The sequence below is a fragment of the Aspergillus pseudodeflectus genome, assembly GCF_044049435.1.
Source record: "Aspergillus pseudodeflectus strain CBS 756.74 chromosome Unknown BJX68scaffold_96, whole genome shotgun sequence".
Classification (NCBI taxonomy): Eukaryota; Fungi; Ascomycota; class Eurotiomycetes; order Eurotiales; family Aspergillaceae; genus Aspergillus; species Aspergillus pseudodeflectus.
This window is the reverse complement of record NW_027263872.1, coordinates 1-21656: the sequence shown is the minus strand read 5'-3', so window position 1 is coordinate 21656 and position 21656 is coordinate 1. Positions and strand designations below refer to the sequence as shown.

The following is a 21656-nucleotide window of genomic DNA, read 5'->3' as shown; positions in this document are numbered from 1 at the left end:
GTCGACTTGAACTGCTTACTCCACGGCCAAGGATGCCGTATATGACAAGATGGACGGCATGGATGTCCGGAAACTCCTACCGGACCTGGCGAGAGCAATATTGCCAAGTCAGATCTGGATGCCAGGTCCATCAAAAGCCCTTTCAACTTGAGCGTCAAAACTGTGACGGGGACAAAGAGATCCAAATTTGGGAGGGTGGTCAGTATCAGAACATCTAATTTCAGTGGATTTATCCACAAAGTTGATAGTTTCCTTAATCGTTGACTGCATTGTTTATGTTGACGAAAATTGTTACGGTCCGGATGGCCCATTTGCCGAGCGGCCCGGCTGGCAACAAGTTGGAGATACAGCAAGTGGAACATCCTATGTTATTGGTAGGTCTTTGGACTTGAACTGGGTCAATTCCGGTCTCTGATATGACCGCGTGTCGTTGGTGCACTCGGAGCTATGATGGCCATCCGTGATCGAGCCCTAAAAGGAGGGTCATTCCACGTAGTCACCTCCTTGATCGCCGCTTACACAATTTCTCTGGAGAGGGAGATCGGATTATATCCACCTAGTGCGGTTTAAAAAACCGCCAAACGATGCGGATTTGTGCCGTCAACACCGGACCAATTTGTGTCTGAGATCATAATTCAAGTCATCAATGGCTGGAAGAAGGTTCTTCCAACTCTAGTCAATAAGAGTTCGGAGCTGTTGACGGAGTACGAAGGCCCATGGGGCAAGCAGAAAATCCTGAAACCTGTGGCAAGGCTTGATGATGATGACGCAGCCCCGCGGTGGACATCCCCTTCTGTACCCAACTGTCACCACAGTAGTGATATTCAATGGCTGTAAAAAGGACTGTGGGACGGTAGAAAAGTTATGATGAAGCTTTGAAAGGAACAATGTCCTTAGTACGTGCATCCCCAGTAAAATATAAAATAAGGCCGCGGAAACTCGTATCCAGGGCATTTGTTTATTTCGATCAATTTAATTATCGTACATTATCACATAGCCTTCATTTTGTTATCAAGAATCAGCGCATCTATCATTCTCCTAGCAAACCTAAATCAACCCAGAGATCGTCTAATTCGCATGAACCTGTGCGATTAAGAACACCACTAGAATCTCCGATCGAGATTCCATGCCGCGAAAGCGAATCATTAGCCACCAAATTGGCGGGTTCCACGACAGAGAGTGGGTTGTCGGGTGTGCTGGCTGGTGGAAGACCGAAGGACTGGCTGCCCCAAAAGTCTTGTAAAGGACGCCCTAAACCAAAGAGCTCTGCGGCATTTGGTAAAGGATCTTTCGATTGTGCGCACTCGATTTCACCTTCAATTCCCACTGAAGCAGAGGCAGAGAAAGATCGCGAGTCCTCTTGGATTTCAGATTCGTTGTTCGGCAGCAAATGAGTACCTGGATCGGGAAAAGAGGGCCACTGTGCAATCTGACGTGGATAAGGCATCCCAGGCAAAGGCAAGATCTTTGGAGGATCAGATTGCTCGAGGACACGCCGACCGGTGGACATAGAGTAATCAACCAGAGAAACTAGCCGAAAATAAACCCAGGGTTGGCTTTTCAAGAGATAGAGGAATCTCTGTTTATGGTTCAAGGTCTTGGCCATTTGAGTCACAGGTCCAGACTCCCGCTCTGGAGCCCTAGAGGGCATTTCGACAGGAGATGTTGAAGACTCGAACATGTAAATTGTTTGTTGAACCCAGGATGACACATAAGCAACATCGTAGCGGAGGTTATACAAGCGTGACAGCTCATGGTAGAACCGTAGTATTTGTTCCTGGCGGCGCCGTTCTGTCACATTGCAGGAGAGCCTCAGGCCAATATTCAACAGTATCTGGGGAACAATAGTGTATGCCACAACACTGATTGGTAGCCGACCAGCTGTGCCATCTGTCACGAAGCGCCGGACTCGTTCATTAATAGTAGAAAGGGCGTCAAGGAGGTTCGGTTGGTCTCTTTCGGTCACTTCCAAGGCACATGAAGTATTTTCTTGTTCCTTGTGGATGCTGAACAAGAAAGCGAGTTGATGATATAGTGTTAAACGTGCGGACCTGAATATAAGAGGAGCGATTAGCAAGTAGTTTCTATGGTAATGGAAAGCTTGGTTCATACTCGCAGTACAAAAAAATCAATTGTTGATAGAACTTCACAGCCGGATTGCTATCAGCAGTTTGTGGAGAAAGTAAGACCATATTATTTTCTTCCCAATGGTTCAGCCGTGCTTTGATGTCACCCGCCCTAGTCAGCAGAAGTCTATGATCTGTCGCGACCCCCTTATAACCACCATCAGGATAGAGGGTGGTGAGCAGCATTGTCATTGCCACGGCTAGTTGGCACAGGCTTGTAAGGATTCCACAAAGCTGGGTCTTGGTGTCCGGGTCATAGACCTCTGACGCGTGGATCTCGTCTTCGAAATCCTCTAGTTGCAGAGGGGCCCATGAAAATGGATCAAAAAGAGCGGGCGGGATCTGGAGCGACCGACGCATTCCCAAAGCAACGAGTCTATCACGGATGACGATACACCACCACAGTCGCTTCAACGTTGTCGGAGATGCATAGACCTGAGAGGAATCGTGATAGTAGTGATGGGCGTTCAATGTGCGCGCATGATCAATGGCAAGCGCAAGCCATGATGCGTTACTCAACCGATCCTCGCTTGAGCAATGGTAGGACAGCAATATCGCTGCCTGACATAGCTGAAGACAATCGTCCTCGAGACGAAAGTCGTATAGGAGCTGTCCGATTATTTAGAATCTTACTTGTACCACTGGTTGAGAGTCCGACTCACCTTGGCCCGCCGGTAAAATGCATCTCTCATGCGTAGGATGGATTCTGCACCCCCAGCTTTTGCCTCATTTAGGGGAATGTACTAAAGCCCAATCAGAATCTCGAGTAAAGCGTTGCCGCTGCATCGAGAGGGAAAAAACATACACTGCTAGCCGCGAAGAGCATCGCCTGGAAAACAAGCAGGGAGCATGATGAGCTTGTGACACCTTTTCTGTACATTTTCCAGAATTCCGCCTCATTGATGATCGGGAGGCAGGGATGTACGGAAAGAAAATAATGAGAGATTAGCCTATCGAGGAAATCTCCTACTGGAACGTCAAACGACCGTTGCGACTCCAGGTAGGCTACATCTGCAGGGGGCAGCTTGCAGAGGTTTTGAATGCTCAGGTAGGGAAAGTATGAGAAGGGCACGAGCATCATCGAACCTATCTGACACGTGCTCGTCTTATGTCCTGTCAACATCTGTTAGGACGCGTCTGAAAGTCAGTGGCTATAAATACCGAAACTAAGATTTTCTGCAGGAGCATCACGTAGTTCACAGCTCATTCGAGCAGGCGTGGAAGATGAAGTCGTCCGTTTAGTAATCCGGTTGCTCAGTTGAGCTCTCGGCAACACTGCCTTACCGGAGTCGGAAGGCATGCCAGCTCTCCCCAAAGCCGTTGGAGAGTTTGCAGAAGGCTTTTTCAACTCCGGTGAACATCGTAGCCCATCGAGGCGGCAATTAGTACACATGTGCCCTTCCACTACTAAATCACAACGGACTTTGCGTCTTCGGCAGTACAGACATGCAATGCGTGCTCTGTTCAACCGGCTTGGTTTATTTTGGTGAATGTCACCGGTCCCAGGCGTCTGGTCCATGTTGCAGTGGGCATTTAATTTATGCCTCCAAGAATTCGAAGAAAGCAAGCAAAACGACGTTGACTGCTTTCCAGGGTAGCAGCAGTTTTTTCTTAACGGTCGGACGGGGCGAAGGAGGGGGACTTCTTCCAAAAGCCGACATGGGCCAAGAGGTGAGATTACGATAAATTCTCTTTGCGCGGGCTTAAATCCGGGTTCGGGTTCGGGGTGACCCAGAAACCCCGAATTAGCCTGGCATTCGGCAAAGGAAAGCTGGGGAAGCCACCAGTAAGCCGTGAAGCAGAAAACGGGTGGATCACATCTGACCTCTCATGGGATAACTTACGGAATAGGATGCGGGGTATGGAGTAATCGCGCGATTGCCGAGGCCCACTCAAAACAACTCAGCTTGCCCGCTTTTTGAGGACTCGCCCGAACCCTCGGAAAAGATTGCCAGTGGCTAAAATGGGTCTCAATGAGCCATACCGGTGAGTTCAAGCCTGCTATTTTCAATAATGGATACACCGGCGTCCACATACCTTTGTCAGAATAGAGTTACCAAACACCTTACTTTATTTGTCTGGCTTCTGCTTGAGTCCATAGCACCATGGAAGCGCAACTTACACTTTCAGGTGCTAGTGGGATATGCATTCATCTTTTTCTGTTCCGCATCGGCGAGTGGGATCTCAAGGCTCCACTCATCGTCATGGTCTATGCGCTTGCGTTCGTGCTAGCCATTTCGCTGGATCGGTTTAACACCCTCCCTGGAATCTCGCCTATTAAGTTACTTGGTTGCCACGTCCTAGGTATATACTCGAGCATATTATTCTATCGCGCGTTCTGGCATCGTCTTTCTGGATTCCCTGGCCCTTTCTTGGCAAAGCTATCGAATCTCTACGTGACCGCGCTATCCGCCAAAAAGCTGCACTTGTATGAAGAAGTGCAAAAAATGCATCAACAATATGGTGATTATGTGCGCCTTGGTATGTCCACTTCGCCGCCAGGCACCCATTTTGAGAAGGCGGCGGCTAAATACTGTGGTCGAATTTTAGGCCCGACGGAGCTGTCGATTGCCGATCCTCAGGCTGTCCAAGCCCTCTACAGCGGCCAGGCCAAGGTGAGCAAGGGCCCATGGTACACTATTTTGGAGCCACGGGTGTCCCTGCAGATGGAACGTGAGAAGAAGGCGCACGCTCGCAGAAGAAAGGTCTGGGATCAAGGTTTTAGCTCCAAAGGTGAGCGCGAGCAGACTCCTGTCAGCAACGGAAGGGGACCAATCTAATCGGGTAATGCTACAGCATTGCGGGACTACGAACCCCGTGTCTCGCGCTATTCGGACCAACTGATCAGTGTGATCAGTAAAAATCTCGGTCGGCCGCTTAATGTCGCGGATTGGTTCAATTATTACAGCTTTGATGTCATGGGCGATCTGGCCTTTGGAGAATCTTTTAACATGCTTATTGATGGGAAAGATGCATATATCCTGAAGAAATTGCACGCGGATATGAAGAGCATTGGTCTCTTTAGCCATTTAACCTGGCTATTTCCTTTTTTCAAGCGTGTGCCCATCCTGAACAGCGAATATCTTAAGTTTTGGGAATTTGTCGGCGAACGCGTCGCACAGCGAATAAAGGTGAGTTACATTATTGTTCTAGCAAACAGAGACTTATATTGCGGAATAGAACCACCCGGAACTTCCAGACGTGTTTTCCTGGCTTCTCAAAGCTTTTGAGCAAGGACCCCAAAATGGAAAGGAGATTCTTGACCTACATGGTGATGCCTATCTTATTATTGTTGCAGGAAGGTAGCGTTTTCACGTACTACTGATTTGGTGTTGTTTTGCAGTAGGGAATAATGGCTAACTGTGATATTTTCGTAGCGATACTACCGCTGCAACTTTGACGAATCTATTTTTCCATCTCGCAAACGACCACGCCTGGCAAAGAAAGCTCCAGGACGAGCTAGATGCTCTTCCAGACCTGTCCTACGAGAAGTTAACCAAACTCAAGTTATTTGACGCGTTAATTAATGAAACACTCCGACTTAATCCAGCTGTGCCGTCTGGAACCCAACGCATGACACCGCCAGAAGGTATCCAGATTGGCAACAAGTATATCCCAGGAGATGTCATCGTGTGTGTGCCCACGCATACTCTCTTTCGAGGTAAGCCACAGATTCTGCGGTACTCCTTATTTAACCCACTTATGATTTCCATAATTCGGTAGATGAACGTGTTTTTGTTCGACCTAATGAGTTTCTTCCTGAGAGATGGATCTCAGAGCCCGAACTAGTCAAGGACTCATCCGCATTCATTCCTTTTAATGCTGGTAAGACATGATACCTCTTATACCGAGCTGAACTAGTCGCTTTGCTTATTATTATCGATAGGCCCCTACTCCTGCGTTGGGAAGCAGCTTGGTTTGATGGAGATCCGCCGAGTCACCGCGGAGATACTGTCGAGGTATGATGTCAAGTTTGCAAAGGGCCAGACAGAGGACGCATTCATGAGTGGCAAACAAGACACTTTTACGCTTGTCACTGCGCCTCTGCAGCTTGTGTTCCAGGAAAGAAAGAAGAACAGGGCTTGAATTGTGAGGTTCTTGCTCAGCTTGAGGAGGAACATGAGCAGCAATATAGCCGAGCAATAAATAAATCCTCACACATCAAGGGGCTAGTTAGGTGAAATGGCATCTATTGTTGGTTTATTGTGCCTACGCTATAGTCTATACCATGAATGATGCTCTTAAATTATCAAGCCAACCAAAGTTCTCTTTATTTCATCATATTTAACCATGGCCCTGTTCTACCAACCTGAGAGCGAGAAGAGGGTTTATACCTGAACTAGGTATATCTACGCCCATAATCTAGCTCAATAGTGCATGACTTGTGTGGGAGTTATTGATTTTACCATAATTTAAAATGCACTATTATATTTGCAAGCATTGGCTGAATAGATTGTCTTGGATTTAAGTTGCAGTCCCCGCGGCAAGACTACCTCGGGTAAAAAAAATAAAGACGATTGCCGGAACTTTTTTACCGAGAACAAATAGATATCGGGGTTGTTTTCAGGTGAGGAGTTCCATTCTAGCGTGCAAATAGCCCATACATCCAAAGAAGAATCACCAAAACAACTCGGAGACTATGAAGCTCACAAAAGCGATCGTGGCGTTGGAGCCGATGCAACCCCTACATACAAACTGGTCACTCCAGGATGTGAGCGTTGGTGTTCCTGGTGAGGGTGAAGTTCTGGTAGAGATCTGTGCGACAGGGATATGCCACACTGATATTCTGCTATCAGCCGTGCCCGCTGGTACCTTCGGAATTTCTTATCCGAAAGTTGTTGGGCATGAAGGTCTGGAATGGTCTAGCCAGAGCTAACGCCTCACTGCTATATGTGCTAACTGGATAACAGGTTCTGGAATTGTGCGGGCCATTGGGCCAAACATCAAAAACATCAGCGTCGGCGATCCGGTCTTGATGTCATATCACTCATGCTCTTCATGCAATCAGTGCCGCAACTCACATCCTGCTTACTGTGATTCCTTTGCTGTTGAGAATTATGTTGGTCAATCGACTTCAATGACTCTCAACCGAACAGGGGAGGCGATACACTCAAGATTTTTCGGTCAGTCTAGCTTTTCACGCTATAGTGTCGTCAGCGAAAAAAGCATTGTGAATATTAGAGGATTGCTTCATGATGAGATGGAGCTCAAACTCTTCGCACCGTTGGGGTGTGGATTCCAAACTGGGATGGGCGCTGTTTGCAACACTTCGAACGCTGGACCAAGTGATTCTGTGATGATTATTGGCCTCGGCGCTGTTGGGATGGGAGCACTCATGGTAAGTTTGGCTCTATTTGGTATCTTCGTCCTACTCCTGACTAGAAAAACCTCGCATACAGGCAGCGAAGATTCGCAACTGTGCCATGATCATTGCGGTCGACAGGGTTGACTCTCGGCTTGAGGAAGCCACTGCTTTGGGAGCAAATCACACTATCAATACGGCCACCCTGGGGTCCAGAGCGCTTAGTGACGCCGTTCAAAGTTTGACTCCTGGTGGGCCATCGATAGTGATCGATACAGCAGGTGCGCCTGTCGTTCTCGAGGAAGCACTTGAATCTATGCAACAACGTGGTAAACTTGTGCTTATTGGCGTCCCTCCCCTGGGATACAAGCTACCTTTAAACGTGATAACGCATATAAATGTAAGTCTTGTTGATGAATGCGTGGTACAACGTATAACTTGGAGGGTGAACTTGCGGTTGTTAACTCATTTTTAGAAGGGTCATTTGATCATCGGTTGCATTGAAGGGGATTGTATCCCGTCCAAGGTCAGGTTTTTTCTCAATCAATTCCATACAACCTCACTGGATTATGCTAACTCTATGGACAGTCTATCCCGCAAATGATCACATGGTACCGAGAAGGCCTATTTCCAATCGATAAATTAGTTCAGTACTACAAGGTTGGTGAACAACCCCCCTTGCATAGATTTTCGTTTTCTGCTTAGTATTCAGGATCTCACAAATCTGATATAATCAATTCATCACTTAGATCACAGATTACGAAGAAGCGGTTGCGCAACTCAAGAAGGGAGCAGTGGTGAAGCCGGTTTTGACGTGGGAATAGACGCAGAGAACTCAAGCAAGGCGGCCAAACTTCACTAGTCATCCATAGCTTAACACGAATATCATGCGTTGGCGAGTGAGTACTTAAAGTAAAACATAAGAGCGTGATCTTTAAGAATATTCAGCGTTGGCCAGACTCTTTGATATGTCGTTTGCGTACATATTCTACAGAAGGTCCCAAGTCCTATCAACATAAAACAATCCCGATCTGTAAAGACCTGCAGCATCAACTCGCCAGCCGCAGTAGCCCACAGCACTCAGTAACTGAAAGTTTGGATGACAAGCCATATTCTTGGCAGATAAGGGAGGATCAATCGGGGTGTTTTGCGAAGACGGAATCCCGCTCCCAGGCCATGCGGATCCGCAAGCTGCAATGCGAATGGGTCAGGCTGATTGTGAGCCGAATGCCTCGGACCGGTAACCGACTCATGCGGGCAACGGCTGTTTAACTCCCAGTACACCCCACACCGCACGGACTGGAGGTTTGTCACTCCGTTATTTGGTTCCGCCCTTTTTCCATCCAAGTCACGCTATGGAAGAGTATCAGATCAAGATTCCTTTGCCCTTGACTTTCATAAAATCATCTCTTGAATAACACAATGGCTGCACAGAAACACAAGCCCATTAAGTTTGAGAAATTCTACAACGTGATTAACGGCGAGCTTAGGCAGACCACCGCAACGCGCCAGAGTCCCAACCCAGTAACAGAAGCACTCAACGCAGAGGTACCTGTATCTTCCTCTATAGATGTGGAGGCAGCTGTCGAATTTGCTAAAGCTGCCTTCCCGGCATGGGCGGCAACTTCGTGGAGCGAAAGACGTGCCGCCGTCTTGGGCTTCGCTAATGCTCTTGAGCAAGAAAAGGAAGGCTTTGCAAGACTACTAAAGCAAGAGCAAGGTAAACCGGTACGTTACAAGATTTCTAGAAACAAGTCTTAATGGAGCAAAGTGAGCTTTACTAATAACTGATTCGCCTCAAGCTTCACTTTGCCCGCATGGAAATCGACAACGGCGTCCACTGGCTCCGTGATATCGCTAGCTTAGAGCTTCATGACGAAGTTATTAAAGAAGATGACGAGTCGCGAGTGGTGGTACAGTTCAGACCCCTTGGTGTCGTGGTTGCTATTGTGCCATGGAATTACCCTGTCATGTTAGCGTGCGGCAAGTTGGGCCCAGCGCTGATGACGGGCAATTCGGTGATCATGAAGCCTTCGCCTTTTACACCATATTGCGGTCTCAAGCTCGCAGAATTGGCCCAGAGCTTCTTTCCACCTGGAGTTGTCCAAGGGCTAAGTGGGGATGATAATCTGGGACCATGGTTAACCGCCCACCCGGGAGTGAATAAAATCAGCTTTACAGGATCGACGGCGACTGGGAAAAGGGTTATGGAGAGCGCCAGCCACAATTTGACCAGAGTAACCCTAGAGCTGTGAGTTGCCGTGTGAGCAAGATAGTTTGGTCTCGCAATCCCTAATTTGCTTTCTAGAGGAGGAAACGATGCCGCGATTGTCTGCGAGGATGCGGACCTGAAATCCGCTGTTCCAGCTATTGTATCGCTAGCATTTCTGAACTCGGGGCAGGTAAGTTTTTATCTTCTTTTTTCCTTGCTCTCGGCAGGCCATTTATTCTCTTTTGAAAGATCTGTATTGCCATCAAGAGAATCTACGTTCATTCAGCCGTTTATGACGAATTTCGGACCAAAATGATTGAGTTCCTTAACACACTGAAAGTGAATGGTGATGAGGACGCCTTTATGGGTCCAGTCCAAAACCAACTACAATATTACCGAGTGCAGAGTTTACTGGATGATATCAATCAAAACGGTTATACAACAATTAGCGGATCACACAACCTTCCAAGCTCCGGTTATTTCATCAAGCCAACCGTGGTCAGTAATCCGCCTGAAAAATCGCGAATTGTCCAGGAAGAACCCTTTGGTAAGTCATCCTTCCCTTGAAAGATTTTTCTTTTCTGATGGATTCCCTGGGGGATCCTGGGTCCATGAATAAGTGTTAAGAACCTTTTTAGGACCAGTGGTGCCTTTGTTATCTTGGACAGACCTGGACGACGTCATATCGAGAGTGAACGCAAGTAATGTGGGATTAGGGGCATCAATCTGGTCATCTGATCACCAGAAGGCTGGAAAAATCGCAGAAAGAATTGATGCAGGCAGTGTTTGGATCAACGCGCATACCAAGATTGACCCCAAGGTACCTTTTGGCGGATATAAAGACAGTGGAATTGGCTGTGAATGGGGTGTGGAGGGCTTGAAAACGTTTTGCAATATTAGGTCACTTTATTTGAAGAAATAGATTGATAGCTATTTTAGGGGAGAGACGAGCCTGACAGCTTTACTTCCCTTGTCGCTCAAGCATGCTGATCCCAAGAATAAGTTGAATACATCGCTGGCCCAGGAGATAATAATTAACGGAAACCCCGGTTGAACCTCACCATCGCTTGTTAGTCTCACACACTCACCAGGATTGCTATAAAGTATTTCAAATAACCTGAGTGATATCCAATGACAATAGGGCCCGGGTCGAGGTTTCAATACAACCCCGTGGCCGAAAATCTGGATTTCTGCGGCCAGCCCACGCTGCAGCTGCATCTTCACTTCGAGGGCCCCTCCACGCACCTCTTCGCCAAGTTGCAGGACGTGTACCCCGACGGGACGACGCGTCCGATTGCGTTCGGCCGCGCGTGGTAGATAAACGGATAGCGCCTGAGATCAGCGTCACGCTCGACGATAACGCCTATCTAGTATAATTCTTTATTATTAGTATAAGTGTTAGGTAGTTTTTTTTTAAAAAATATTATTTTTATCAAGAACCTAGGTAAGTAAGTGTTAAGTTAGGGTTTACTTATTATTTTTTATAATTAACCTCTATACCCCAAGGGAGGTTTGGAGTAATAGGCTACACCTGCCAACGCCCAGGCGCTAAATACTACTACTCCTACTACCACCACCACCACCAGGAGGACATAATCGCCAGCTCCCTCTTCGCTTGCGAAGGATGCGTTGTTGCTCCATGAATACAAGGGTTCCCCTTCCTTGGCAGTAGTATTCCCAACAGTGGCAACTGCTACAGCTTGGATGGCAATGCATTTCATCCCATCCCATACCCCAGTGTTGGGGCAGCATACTGCATCATAGACGAGCGATACATACTAGATATGTAAATTTGTTGGAGCTGGAGGAATCCAGTTCAGTTCTCGAGAAACTCGTCAATAACACTGCGTGGCTCGCTATACTTCCCAAGAGGCGTGTATTCGAGATCGTAGCCATACCCCTTGGGACCACCAACCTCCAGGCCCCTGGGAGTCTCTGTCCAACGTCGGGAGCAGGCAATCCCCAACACAACAACATGGCACCCGTATCGATACTCTGGTACTCCAACTGCGCGTCCAGTGTCGCGGTCAACCAGGCAAATCAGATCAGGCACCGTTGCGATTACTTTGGTCGTCCCATCCGAGGCCACATGCTCTGCCAGGATGTTCTCATTGATAAACGGGATCCTCAACTCGCCGACCGTCTCTTCATCAGAACCAGCTACCTTGGCCTGAGACGTATCCGCGACAACCCGCAACACCCCAACCGAGTGCCCCTTCTTCAGCGTCCGATCCACTCCGGCCACCTTCCCCCGAAACAAGACTTTCGCGCTCCCGGCACCCCCAACTTCCTTCACAATCGCATCCAGCGCCCCATCGGCATACCCTTCTGCCCTCGCCATCGCCCTCCCAATTCTCCACGCCAGTGATACACTACGCAGCACACCAACGTTCTGTACGGCCTCGCCAGTCGTCGGCCGCGGCGCCAGTCCCACCAGGGACCCCATCTCCGCAATAGCGCCTCGCAGGGGCTTATCAACAGCTTCATCGCGCGGCGCCGCTGTCCTGAGCATCGTCCGTCCAGCACCCGAGTCAATCGCACAGGGAACGAACTCGCCAGGGCGATGCACCGTAAGCGTCGTCTGCCAGCACATGGGATTCGCACGGCCCATAAAGTCTCCGTCTACGACGGGCCGGTCGAAGAAGCGGGTTGAGCCGCAGAGGAATGGTTCCAGTCCGTTTGAGCCGCCGATCTCGAGGGCCATTATTGCGTCCATGGGTGTCCCGTCGTTTTCATCGTTGGTGTGGCGGAGATGCGACGCTAGCGCACGCATGGCAAGAACCGTCTCGTGTGCCTGCAGGCGTTCCGAGATTGCGGCTGGTGAGCCCATGCGCCCGCCCCAGTATACAACACTAGCAGGATCGAGAGACTGTGCGTCTATGACCCGCACGCCGTGTCCGTTGCTGAGCATGTCGCGGAGCTGCAGCTTTCCAGCCTCGGGGTTTCCGCCCCCGCCGCAGCCGAGCAGGTAGCAGCCGTCGGCGATGTATTCGAGGTCTATCGTGCTGATGTGCCATTCTGGTATTCCAGTGGTGGGGTTTCGCTGGACCTTGGGACGGTAGGTCCAGTGGTCCTCTTTTGCTTCTGCAATACTAGGGCCTGATCTTGCGTCTGGAATGGGGATGGCTGGTAGTGAGGCGGAATGCGTTTCCTCATCGTCGTCCTCCACGGCTTGTGGAATACTTGGACGAGGACGGGAAATATCAAGCTCCCCAATGGCTGTCACCACCGAACGAACCTGGTTATCAAGGTACGGGATGGGCATAACGTCGACTCTGGCGATATAGACTGTTTCCTGTAGCGCACCAGCCGAGACAACCTTTTCGATCGCCATGCGTTTCGCGTCCTCTGTCGCTTCGGCCATAGTCCGCTCGGATGTGTTCTGGATAATGTCAATCGTACTACCTACCTTGGAACACGCGGCTCCGACCGCATTCGCGACGTCGTGGAAGGGTGGTCGTATAATCGTTGATGCGCCCTCGATATTCTCTGGCGCGAGGACAGACCCACCACCAGTGAGGAAGACGGGCATGGGGCCTGGGGATGTCTTGACGGTGTCGATTGCTTCCTCGAGCATGGCTTTGACGCGCGCGAGGGTATCACGGACAAAGTCCTTATCTAGATCCTCGGAAGCCGCAGGACGAGTACCGACTCTCGCAAGGTCCGCAGCCACGGCGACATCTGTTGCTGTTGCAACAGACCCCCCAAATGCCAGTGACAGGTGTAGCTCGTGCCCCACCGATTCCGGACCAAGTATGACACCGTCGCCGTTGTCATTTTTCTTGATGATGGAGCCACCACCGAGGCCTATGGAGTGCAAATGGGGCAGCGAGTAATTCACCTTGACCCCCGCAACCGAGACATACGCTGACGCTTGCCGTGGCAAGCCAGAAGGAAGCATAACGCCTACATCCGTAGTTGTCCCTCCAATATCCACGACGATCGCGGATTCGCCCGACCCTTCTTGTTCCTCCGAGCCCGAGGCCAAACCAGAGAGGTAGGCTGCCCCGCGCATGGAGTTGGTCACGCCGGAAGAGAACGTGCGAATCGGAACACGCGCCGCAGATGCAGCGTCCAGAAGCGTCCCGTCATTCTGCGTTAGGTACAAGGGGCAGTGGCTGGGGAGATCCAGCTTCCGGATAGCCGCTTGGAAGCTGCGTATGGTCTGGCGGGCGAAGCGGAGAATGGCAGCGTTGATAATTGAGGCGTTCTCGCGCTCGAGAAAGCCTGCGGAGCCAGTTAGTACATGCCAAAGCGATGATGGCTTCGAGGGGGCGAGGAACTGACCGATATTTGCGACTTCATGCGAGCACACGATATCGGCACCGGGGATTTCGCGAGCCACAATATCGCGCACTCTGTCCTCTTGATGGAACTCCTGGTCAATGGGAGAGTAGACCCCTGCGATGACAACAGTCGACAGCCCGCGCTCCCGAATCTCACGACCCTGAGCCACAACCTGCTCCTCAACGATAGGTGCTTCCTCCGAGCCATCAATATGCAATCCACCATCTACATACCCGACATACCCTCGAATAGCCTCAGCAAGATCCACTGGCCAGTCACTAAACGGCTTGACATCGCGTAGGAAACTCTTGGACAAGCGCAGAACCGCGACCTGGCTAAGTCGGCTGCGCTCCCGCTCAATCACCGCATTGAGAAACGCAGTTGTCCCAATGGTGACGGAGGAGATGGCTGCGGGGTCTACTTTGGCGCGGGCTATTACCTCCCGGATAGCGGATTCCACGGCAATCGTGGTGTCTGATGTCGTTGGGGTCTTGTATGACGCGAGCACGCCACGAGTTGGAGTAGCATGCTGCGTAGGATCCAGAACCACGGCATCGGTATTTGTTCCTGCATTCGCCTTAGTTTGGAGCAGGCCACGTGGATGGGGATGGGGCGGTACCTCCGACGTCGACTCCGATTCGGAGGGGGATTGGCTTCGGGGGCGAATCGGAGGTCATAGTTTCTGGCGAGAGCGTGTGAGTGAGCCACTTGTTTGGTAGAGAATCTACTGACCGTCGCTTCGCTCTTAAGTGCACTGTTTCTGACAGGCCCGCCGGATCGGAGTCATGCGAGATTGACTGTGGACCGCATCTACTCCAAATCGTCCCACTTAGGGCTGCGCCGGTGCATGGCGTGCTAGCACGACATTATCGCCAACAAGATCCCATACCGAAGAAAAACCATCCCCGAAGCACTTAAAATGTATGGCTGGAGCTGTAGAAATATTGGTAGTATAGCTCGCGTTTTGCGATACACAATGGGTGTACTTCAAAAGGTCAAGCGGGTGGTGCAGCTGCACCAGGGAGACAACGACATCCCCCCCGACAGGTGGCAGAACCGCGATCTCGTCCCCCTGCCGCCGGACCGAAGGCAGTGGGCGGACTTTGACTTTGTCAATCTATGGAGTACTGTCTTTCTCACCATCTATGGATGGCAGGCTACGTCGTCGCTGCTCTCGTTTGGGCTTAATGTCTGGCAGGCTATTGTCTGTACGATCATTGCTCGCGTGTTGCAGTACTTGGTTGTGCTTAGCCTTGGATGGTGAGCTACTCTTGTCTCGAGAACGGGATATGCAGATAAGAGTACTGACTTCGAACTTTTGCAGGATTGGTGGTGTATGGCACATTTCATTCACCATTCAAGCGCGGTACACCTTCGGGATCTGGGGGTCGATGCTGCCCATTGTGCTTCGTGTCGGGGTGACCTGCGGTATGTCCCAGAACAAACTTGCATACACTTATATCTAATGATCGTAGTGTGGTACGGAGTCCAGTCCTTCACAGGCGGCCTCCTCGTCAGCGCCATTCTCTCCACCATCTTCCCGACCTACCAAAACCTCCCCAACACCCTCCCTGCCTCCGCCTCGATGACCACAAAGCAATTCACCGGCTTCATCATCTACAACATCATCGCCCTTCCTCTTCTGTACCTCCCTCCGGACAAACTCCGCCGCCCCCTCCGCATCGCCATAATCGCCAGCACGCTCTCTATCTTCGGCCTCTCCATCGGCCTCATGGCCGCCGCCAAGGGCACAGGCTCGTACATCTCCACCTCCGCAAGCGCAAAGCCAGGCCATGACCTCGCCTGGGCTTTCATCCGCGGGATAACAACCCTCCTCGGCGGCAACGCCGTGGGCATGACAAGCCAAACGGACTTTTCACGCTTCGCGCGCAACCCGCGAGCCCAGATCAAGGGCCAAGCGTTTGGCGTCCTCTTCTTCGGAACCGTCGTCCCCGTCTTTGGGATCCTGGGCACATCCGCCGCGGGGAAACTCTACGGCGACGTGACAGAACTGGGTCTCTGGAATCCCCCGACGATCGTGCAGCTGTGGCTGGATCGGGAGTATGACCGGCCTGCGATGCGTGCCGCGGCGTTCTTTACGGCCTTGGGCCTGCTGCTCAATGTCCTCGGTTTGAACTCTGTCGAGAATGGGGTTTCCGGGGGCATGGACTTTGCAGGGCTGGCGCCGAAATATGTCAATATCCGTCGCGGGTCATATCTGATTGCGGCGGTCTCGGTTGCGTTGAATCCGTGGTATATCATCGCAAAGGCCGCGAGTTTTACGGCGGCTTTGAACAGTTTCGGGAGTATGTCACCCCCTTCCTTTCCGCCTACGTGTACCTCCGAGGAAGACAGGAATGCTAATCGAGACAAAACAGTCATCCTGGGCCCGCTGATGGGCGTCTTCACAGCCGACTACTACCTCGTCCGCCGACAAAAAGTCAAATTAAGCGACCTATACCACCCGAGCCCCAGGGGGATATACTACTTTACGCGCGGGATTAATTTCCGAGCATACGTCGCCTGGATTCTCGGCTGGGCGCCGACCATCGGCGGCATGGCGAGTGTCGATCCAGCCAATTCCGTACCGCAGGGTCTTGTTGAGACGTATTGGACGGGGTTTATCACCGGGTATGTGATCTCCTTTCTGGCACATTGGGGGCTCAGTGTGGCCTTTCCTCCGGTGGGGTTGGGAGAGGTTGACGAGTATGATTCGGTAAGTGTCTCTCCGTTCTATGCGCCTTGATGCTTGTAAAGGGAACTGGTCTAACGAGTTGGTATAGTTTGGCACGTTTACGCCCGAGGAGGCTGCGAGGTTGGGGATTGAGCCGAATCTGGGCGAGAGGAGGAATCCGGCGATTGATGGTAAGATGCAGTATGAAAAGGAAGTCGCCGTCGCCGTTGGGGAGCGGGCGATCTAGAAGAGGAACCGTTTACTGAATTTGAGAAGATGTAATAGTATACTCACTGTAGTAGCCATCCGAACGAATACAATCGATTTATTCAATGTAATTGGATACATGGGCACATGCGAGAAATTAACATTAGTAGGATACAACAGTACTAAACGGTGTTTGACTCAGCCAAGATCAGTATGATGAAACCCACAGTGACCGGAACATCCATGACTCAGGGCCAACGGACCGAAATGGAATCCATGGTAGACCAGGGCTGCTCTAGAACCAGAGCTAAATCTCCAACGCCAGATCCTCCAATTGCGCCATGCTCCACAGCACTGACGCCAGCATCCTTCCCCCGCCGGACCCGGTGGGAACTGGGCGGGCTCAAGCTAGCCAGCAGGCGTGAGCAACCAGCGCCCATCGCCGTTCATAAGCTCGACTTCTCGCTATACCTGAGTTTTCGCGCTCGCCTCACAAACAGACCCAATCCACCAAGATGCCACCGGTACTCGAACTGACAAATCTGGACGACTACACCGCCGAGTTGCTCAAGCCAGGACTTGTGGTTATCGATTTTTATTCAACGCAGTGTCCGCCATGCAAGGTAAGTGAACCGAGCAAAGCAAATAAACCCTTGTCTCAAAGACAGTAAACAGAAGCACAGGCCACTCGTCAAACTAACACCCACCAGGTCGTAGCGCCCATCTACGAGCAGATCGCAGCGCGTGAGAGCAATGCCGCCGTGCGGTTCTTCAAGGTCCGTGGCAACTCGCTTGCGGGCCATACCATACCATACCATACCAGACCCTTTAGATCGGTTCGGTTCCCAGACACTGACTTAGAGTATATGTAGGTAAACGGGCTCATCGAACCCGGAACGACGATCCAGCAGGCGGCAGAGGTCGTGTGGTGGCCGACGTTTGTGGTGTACGAGGATGGGAAGGAGGTTTGGAGGCGCAAAGTGCCGAATCCGCCTTCGCTGGAGCCGGTGCGTGAGTTGGAGCGGTTCTTGGATGGGCGGGGGGCGGAGTCTCACGTTGTTTGACCGCTAAGGGCGTGGTTTCCGTGGTTTCCTTCGGGGGAGTGGTGGTGGCTTGGTCTGGGTGAGGCTCTACAGAAGGGAGGTTACAGGTACAGACAGGGTGTTGATACCCTAGAGAGCGGAGGTAGATATGTTCTTGTCTTCTTAGATGGCGCTTTGGTAAAATCAGACACAGTGATTAGTATGATATGGATTCCTTGTTCTGAGGACTGAAATAGAAAACTATTGTTATAGGAGCAAAGGTATCATGTTAATTCGACCAACTTTCTGATGACACAGTATAGTGCTCTGCCAGTGACATTCCCATCCCTCCCCTTCAAAAAGGACTCCTCGCCCTAATACACTTGACTGACTTCTGGAAGCCGCAAAATGTAGACATGATCGGCGACATCCTTGCGCAGAGGAACCGAATGAGCGTGATGGAGTCTGTTCTAGATGATTAACCCTATTTCTACGAACACCATAGGCGGTGCGGATAAACAGGTAACTGAGGTTAAGACCAAGCAAGAGATGCCTGCGGCAGCTAGAGAAGTAAGGCTTCTTCTGCTGCGGTATCTTGTGAGCAGCTCTGGTTCCGCGAGGAAGGTTACCATTGTGCTTCTGGTGAGCATCTTGACATTGACTATGTTGACACCCTATGCCAAGATCCCACACGCCACTGGGGTATTCTGCTCGGGAGTGTTGCCATGTGGATGTTGCTAGGTGATGAACAAACCGTAAAGCACACACGAGCTTCTAGTCTGTAGTAGTACTGTACTACATAGAGCACTTTTCTAATAGAAACTGTCATGGTGAATGAGCCTGGTGTGTCTGCAAGGTTACTGGCTCCTGGCGAGGGTCCTCTGGGATTCAGTATAGACAACCTTCAGGGTAGATTAGGTTACTATATTGGTCTCCATTGAGGACTGGCATGAACCGACCGGCACTACCATCTACCGCTCAGTTGAGCCCAATAGTGAAAAAGGAACGCAAGGTTTCGCGACCTGGCATGAGCAGTAATAGGTACGCAGCCTTTTCCGAATCGCTGTATATGAGCCACGATGCGACCTCGGATGGCAAGGGGTCTTCCACATAGATGTATCGGTGGTGTAGACTGTCAAGGAAAAAAATCTCTTTCAGAATAGCCATGGGCTTTATCCTATGCGGGGCCAACAACTAAGTCGCTGAGATTAAGTTAGGGCTTTTCGAGATAAAGAAAGGATATTAGTCAGTTCCAGAACGAGTAGCATATGGTCTAAAGAAATATACAGCACAAAAGCACTGAAACTGGGGAGAAAATGGCCTTTTCCAGGACACGTCGTGGAGCCGCAGCAGATACTTTGGTTTAAAGACTAGAATATCTTTCTGTGCTCCGCCGCTATAAAGAACCCGATACACGAGGTAGCACCAAGTCAAGACCCTTTGAATCGGGCATAGTATACAAAGCAAAGCGCAAAGATCTTTAGTCACCTCGTGCTTTAGTGGGCTCTTGATTTGGGCGTCAACAAAGCATTATCACCGCCTTGCCTCCCATTGTCAAGACCACTGATCCGGCCAGAACAAAGCATTATCAATCGCAGACGCCTGCTAACCAGCGTTCTTTATCCATAATGCTATATAACCCGCCTCGAATTCCACCAAATCTGCTTCTCCTCATCACCAGCCTCCTCATCAGGAAAGCACTACAAACCCGATCGGCTTAGACAGCATAATCGACTTTAGCAGTACTTTTTTCGAACCACCAACCAACCAACTCAAATCAAGTCGAACCAACTACAAACTTGCACCCACTTTCACCAACAACCCAAACCCATCAATCCCTCATCAATCAATTAGTCAATACAATCAAAATGGCCCCTCCTCAATCATACTACTCCCCCTCCGAAGCCGGCCGTCCCTCTGGCGGCGGCTACGCCGAAACAATCATCTCCGAGGCCCCTTCTCACGTCTCCCGCTCCTCCCGCGCCTCGCACGCCTCGCACGCCGCTCGCCCTCAGTCCCAGTACGACTACCCGGCCTTGCAAGCCGGCAGCTACGCCCACTCCAACGCCCCATCCCGCTCCCACGCTTCGAGCTACGCACCCAGCCACGCAGGCACAATGCGCACGCACGCATCAGACATGCACCGCAGCGCGATTAGCAACGCCCACACCCAAGCGCATTCCCATTCCCACTACTCATCCGAAATGCAGCCGTACGACCACCACCAATACATGGGTGGCAGCGGCAGCGGCGAACCCAATCGCGGCTCGCTGTACAGGCAAGACATGGCGGACCGGCGGGACCGCGCGTTGCGCGATGAAGCGGATCGCCTGGCGTGTGCGGCGCGCGCGCGCGAGGACGAGGCGTTTCGCGGTATGTACAGTGGGGCCGGTGGGAGCTCCAGTGCGCGCCGGATTACGGGCGGTGCTGGGGGGTATGGGCATGGGTATGATGATGGGCGCTCGGTTGCGTCGGGGTACACGCAGGGTACTTCGAGGCATGGTGGGCCCCAGTATGCGGACTCGCAGTATGGTGGGTATGATGATGATGATCGCACGATTGTGCCGGATGATTCGCATTCGGTTGCGGGGAGCCGGGGGGGTTACCACGGTCGTCGCTGATTCCGCATATGCACGACGGTGGTTGTTTACGAGAATCGGGTTTAGAAGGGGGATGATCTGAATTCTGGAAAATTGGAAAAGCCAAAAACCGGTTGAAAGATAAAATCATGAGAAAAATGGGTGGTTTGTTCGTTTACATTCTTTTTATATCATTCATTCGTTACAGCATTTAGTTTGCAATACAATTGTTTAACAGACTTCATTAATGGCTTCGAATTCGTAGAAACTTCGATTGTAGGCTCCGCTCAGTTGGAATCACTCCCTGGCGTACTCGAGGGCTATAAAAGACTCCTCGGGAAGTGGCAAGCCTGATAAGTAGTATCAGATGGTGGTGATTTAGTCGACGCGGCTGCGGGAATAAACAAGGTCCGTCACACGGCCCAAAGCTTTGGCGATGGTCCTGTGTTCCCGGGCAAACGAAATGAGGGCTTTTTAGCAGGCTGGCGATACTATTCTGGCTGCGTGAGCTATAACACTTGACTCGTGGTTAAAATGTGGCACACTAGACTATCTGACGTCGCGACTGGCGCTTTAAAAGACCATATCTCTTGCCGAAAGCTGCGAGTAAACCCCATTCTCTTGTAGATGATTGTCCCATACAGCCTGAGGTAGTATATCGAGTCAGTTCTACATGCGCAGCGAGATGGTAAGATGAAGTTGGAACTTGCCCAATCAAAGCCATCCATGGGATCGAGGGGCCCAGCAGAAGAAGGTAGAATTTCTTCTGGGCTATCATGTAGCGAATGAGCTGGAGGCTGCAGTCCTGCGGTCTGTGGTGCTTCGGGAGCTGATGTTAAGGGAAAAGATACATCACCCGGCGCTGTTCCGAGGCCTGTATTTTGAAACAATCAGCCATCTTCAAGGGTTGGTTAGCACTGTCAACCACATACCCAACAACTCGGAGCCAGATGCAGTCGTCAGGCTATGAGTGTGAATATCATCCCCGGGTGATGACTTGTCGCCGCCCTTGACGCGGTCCAGCATACGCTTGACAGTCTCGAGTACTTGCTCCGACCCCTTCACTTCGGCATACAACGACGTCCATATAGTGTATGACTCCTGCAGCGCGCTTCGCATGGCCTCCTGGCGCCCTTCATACGACCTGTCCTCTGTCACATTGACTCCTGCTTGCAGTCCGAAACACAGAAGCATGCTGCCGAGAAGAAAGTCGTATGTGGCTAGCAGATTGAAAAGTTTTCTTTTCA

At 50.9% G+C, this 21656-nt stretch overlaps 9 protein-coding genes across 9 annotated transcripts; 6 read left to right on the top strand and 3 right to left on the bottom strand.

Moving 5' to 3' along the window:
• Window positions 1-979: 979 nt before the first annotated feature.
• Window positions 980-1522, bottom strand: BJX68DRAFT_249661 (uncharacterized protein). The gene has a single exon (XM_071042157.1). The coding sequence runs from the start codon at window positions 1508-1510 to the stop codon at window positions 1031-1033; it is 480 nt and encodes a 159-aa protein (XP_070892573.1). The 5' UTR covers window positions 1511-1522; the 3' UTR covers window positions 980-1030.
• A 2709-nt stretch (window positions 1523-4231) lies between these two features.
• On the top strand, window positions 4232-6266 carry BJX68DRAFT_280168 (cytochrome P450; the record flags this gene model as incomplete). Its single annotated transcript, XM_071048887.1, has 6 exons — window positions 4232-4607; window positions 4923-5257; window positions 5307-5428; window positions 5504-5787; window positions 5850-5951; window positions 6013-6266. 6 exons carry the CDS (start codon window positions 4232-4234, stop codon window positions 6210-6212), a joined length of 1419 nt encoding a protein of 472 aa, XP_070892572.1. The 3' UTR covers window positions 6213-6266.
• Window positions 6267-6765: 499 nt separating this feature from the next.
• BJX68DRAFT_259544 (NAD(P)-dependent alcohol dehydrogenase) lies at window positions 6766-8252 on the top strand (the record flags this gene model as incomplete). The annotated part of the gene is made up of 6 exons (XM_071043714.1): window positions 6766-6976; window positions 7037-7464; window positions 7526-7828; window positions 7904-7954; window positions 8017-8088; window positions 8178-8252. 6 exons carry the CDS (start codon window positions 6766-6768, stop codon window positions 8250-8252), a joined length of 1140 nt encoding a protein of 379 aa, XP_070892571.1.
• Window positions 8253-8850: 598 nt separating this feature from the next.
• Window positions 8851-10562, top strand: BJX68DRAFT_280167 (aldehyde dehydrogenase family protein; the record flags this gene model as incomplete). The annotated part of the gene is made up of 5 exons (XM_071048886.1): window positions 8851-9156; window positions 9231-9679; window positions 9737-9830; window positions 9890-10187; window positions 10279-10562. The coding sequence occupies 5 exons, from the start codon at window positions 8851-8853 to the stop codon at window positions 10560-10562; spliced, it is 1431 nt and encodes a 476-aa protein (XP_070892570.1).
• An 894-nt stretch (window positions 10563-11456) lies between these two features.
• BJX68DRAFT_280166 (uncharacterized protein) lies at window positions 11457-14604 on the bottom strand (the record flags this gene model as incomplete). Its single annotated transcript, XM_071048885.1, has 3 exons — window positions 11457-13867; window positions 13928-14494; window positions 14547-14604. The coding sequence occupies 3 exons, from the start codon at window positions 14602-14604 to the stop codon at window positions 11457-11459; spliced, it is 3036 nt and encodes a 1011-aa protein (XP_070892569.1).
• A 299-nt stretch (window positions 14605-14903) lies between these two features.
• Window positions 14904-16848, top strand: BJX68DRAFT_259541 (nucleobase cation symporter-1 family protein; the record flags this gene model as incomplete). Its single annotated transcript, XM_071043713.1, has 5 exons — window positions 14904-15187; window positions 15252-15355; window positions 15403-16233; window positions 16306-16643; window positions 16711-16848. The coding sequence occupies 5 exons, from the start codon at window positions 14904-14906 to the stop codon at window positions 16846-16848; spliced, it is 1695 nt and encodes a 564-aa protein (XP_070892568.1).
• A 475-nt stretch (window positions 16849-17323) lies between these two features.
• Window positions 17324-17872, top strand: BJX68DRAFT_273016 (thioredoxin family protein; the record flags this gene model as incomplete). The annotated part of the gene is made up of 3 exons (XM_071047341.1): window positions 17324-17431; window positions 17519-17584; window positions 17681-17872. 3 exons carry the CDS (start codon window positions 17324-17326, stop codon window positions 17870-17872), a joined length of 366 nt encoding a protein of 121 aa, XP_070892567.1.
• A 1826-nt stretch (window positions 17873-19698) lies between these two features.
• On the top strand, window positions 19699-20451 carry BJX68DRAFT_273015 (uncharacterized protein; the record flags this gene model as incomplete). Its single annotated transcript, XM_071047340.1, has 1 exon — window positions 19699-20451. One exon carries the CDS (start codon window positions 19699-19701, stop codon window positions 20449-20451), a length of 753 nt encoding a protein of 250 aa, XP_070892566.1.
• Window positions 20452-20706: 255 nt separating this feature from the next.
• Window positions 20707-21603, bottom strand: BJX68DRAFT_273014 (uncharacterized protein; the record flags this gene model as incomplete). The annotated part of the gene is made up of 2 exons (XM_071047339.1): window positions 20707-20759; window positions 21342-21603. The coding sequence occupies 2 exons, from the start codon at window positions 21601-21603 to the stop codon at window positions 20707-20709; spliced, it is 315 nt and encodes a 104-aa protein (XP_070892565.1).
• Window positions 21604-21656: the final 53 nt, after the last annotated feature.

Coding starts and splice junctions, on each gene's coding strand:
- BJX68DRAFT_249661 (XM_071042157.1), bottom strand. CDS start 1,510: ATGTCCACCGGTCGGCGTGTCCTCGAGCAATCTGATCCTCCAAAGATC.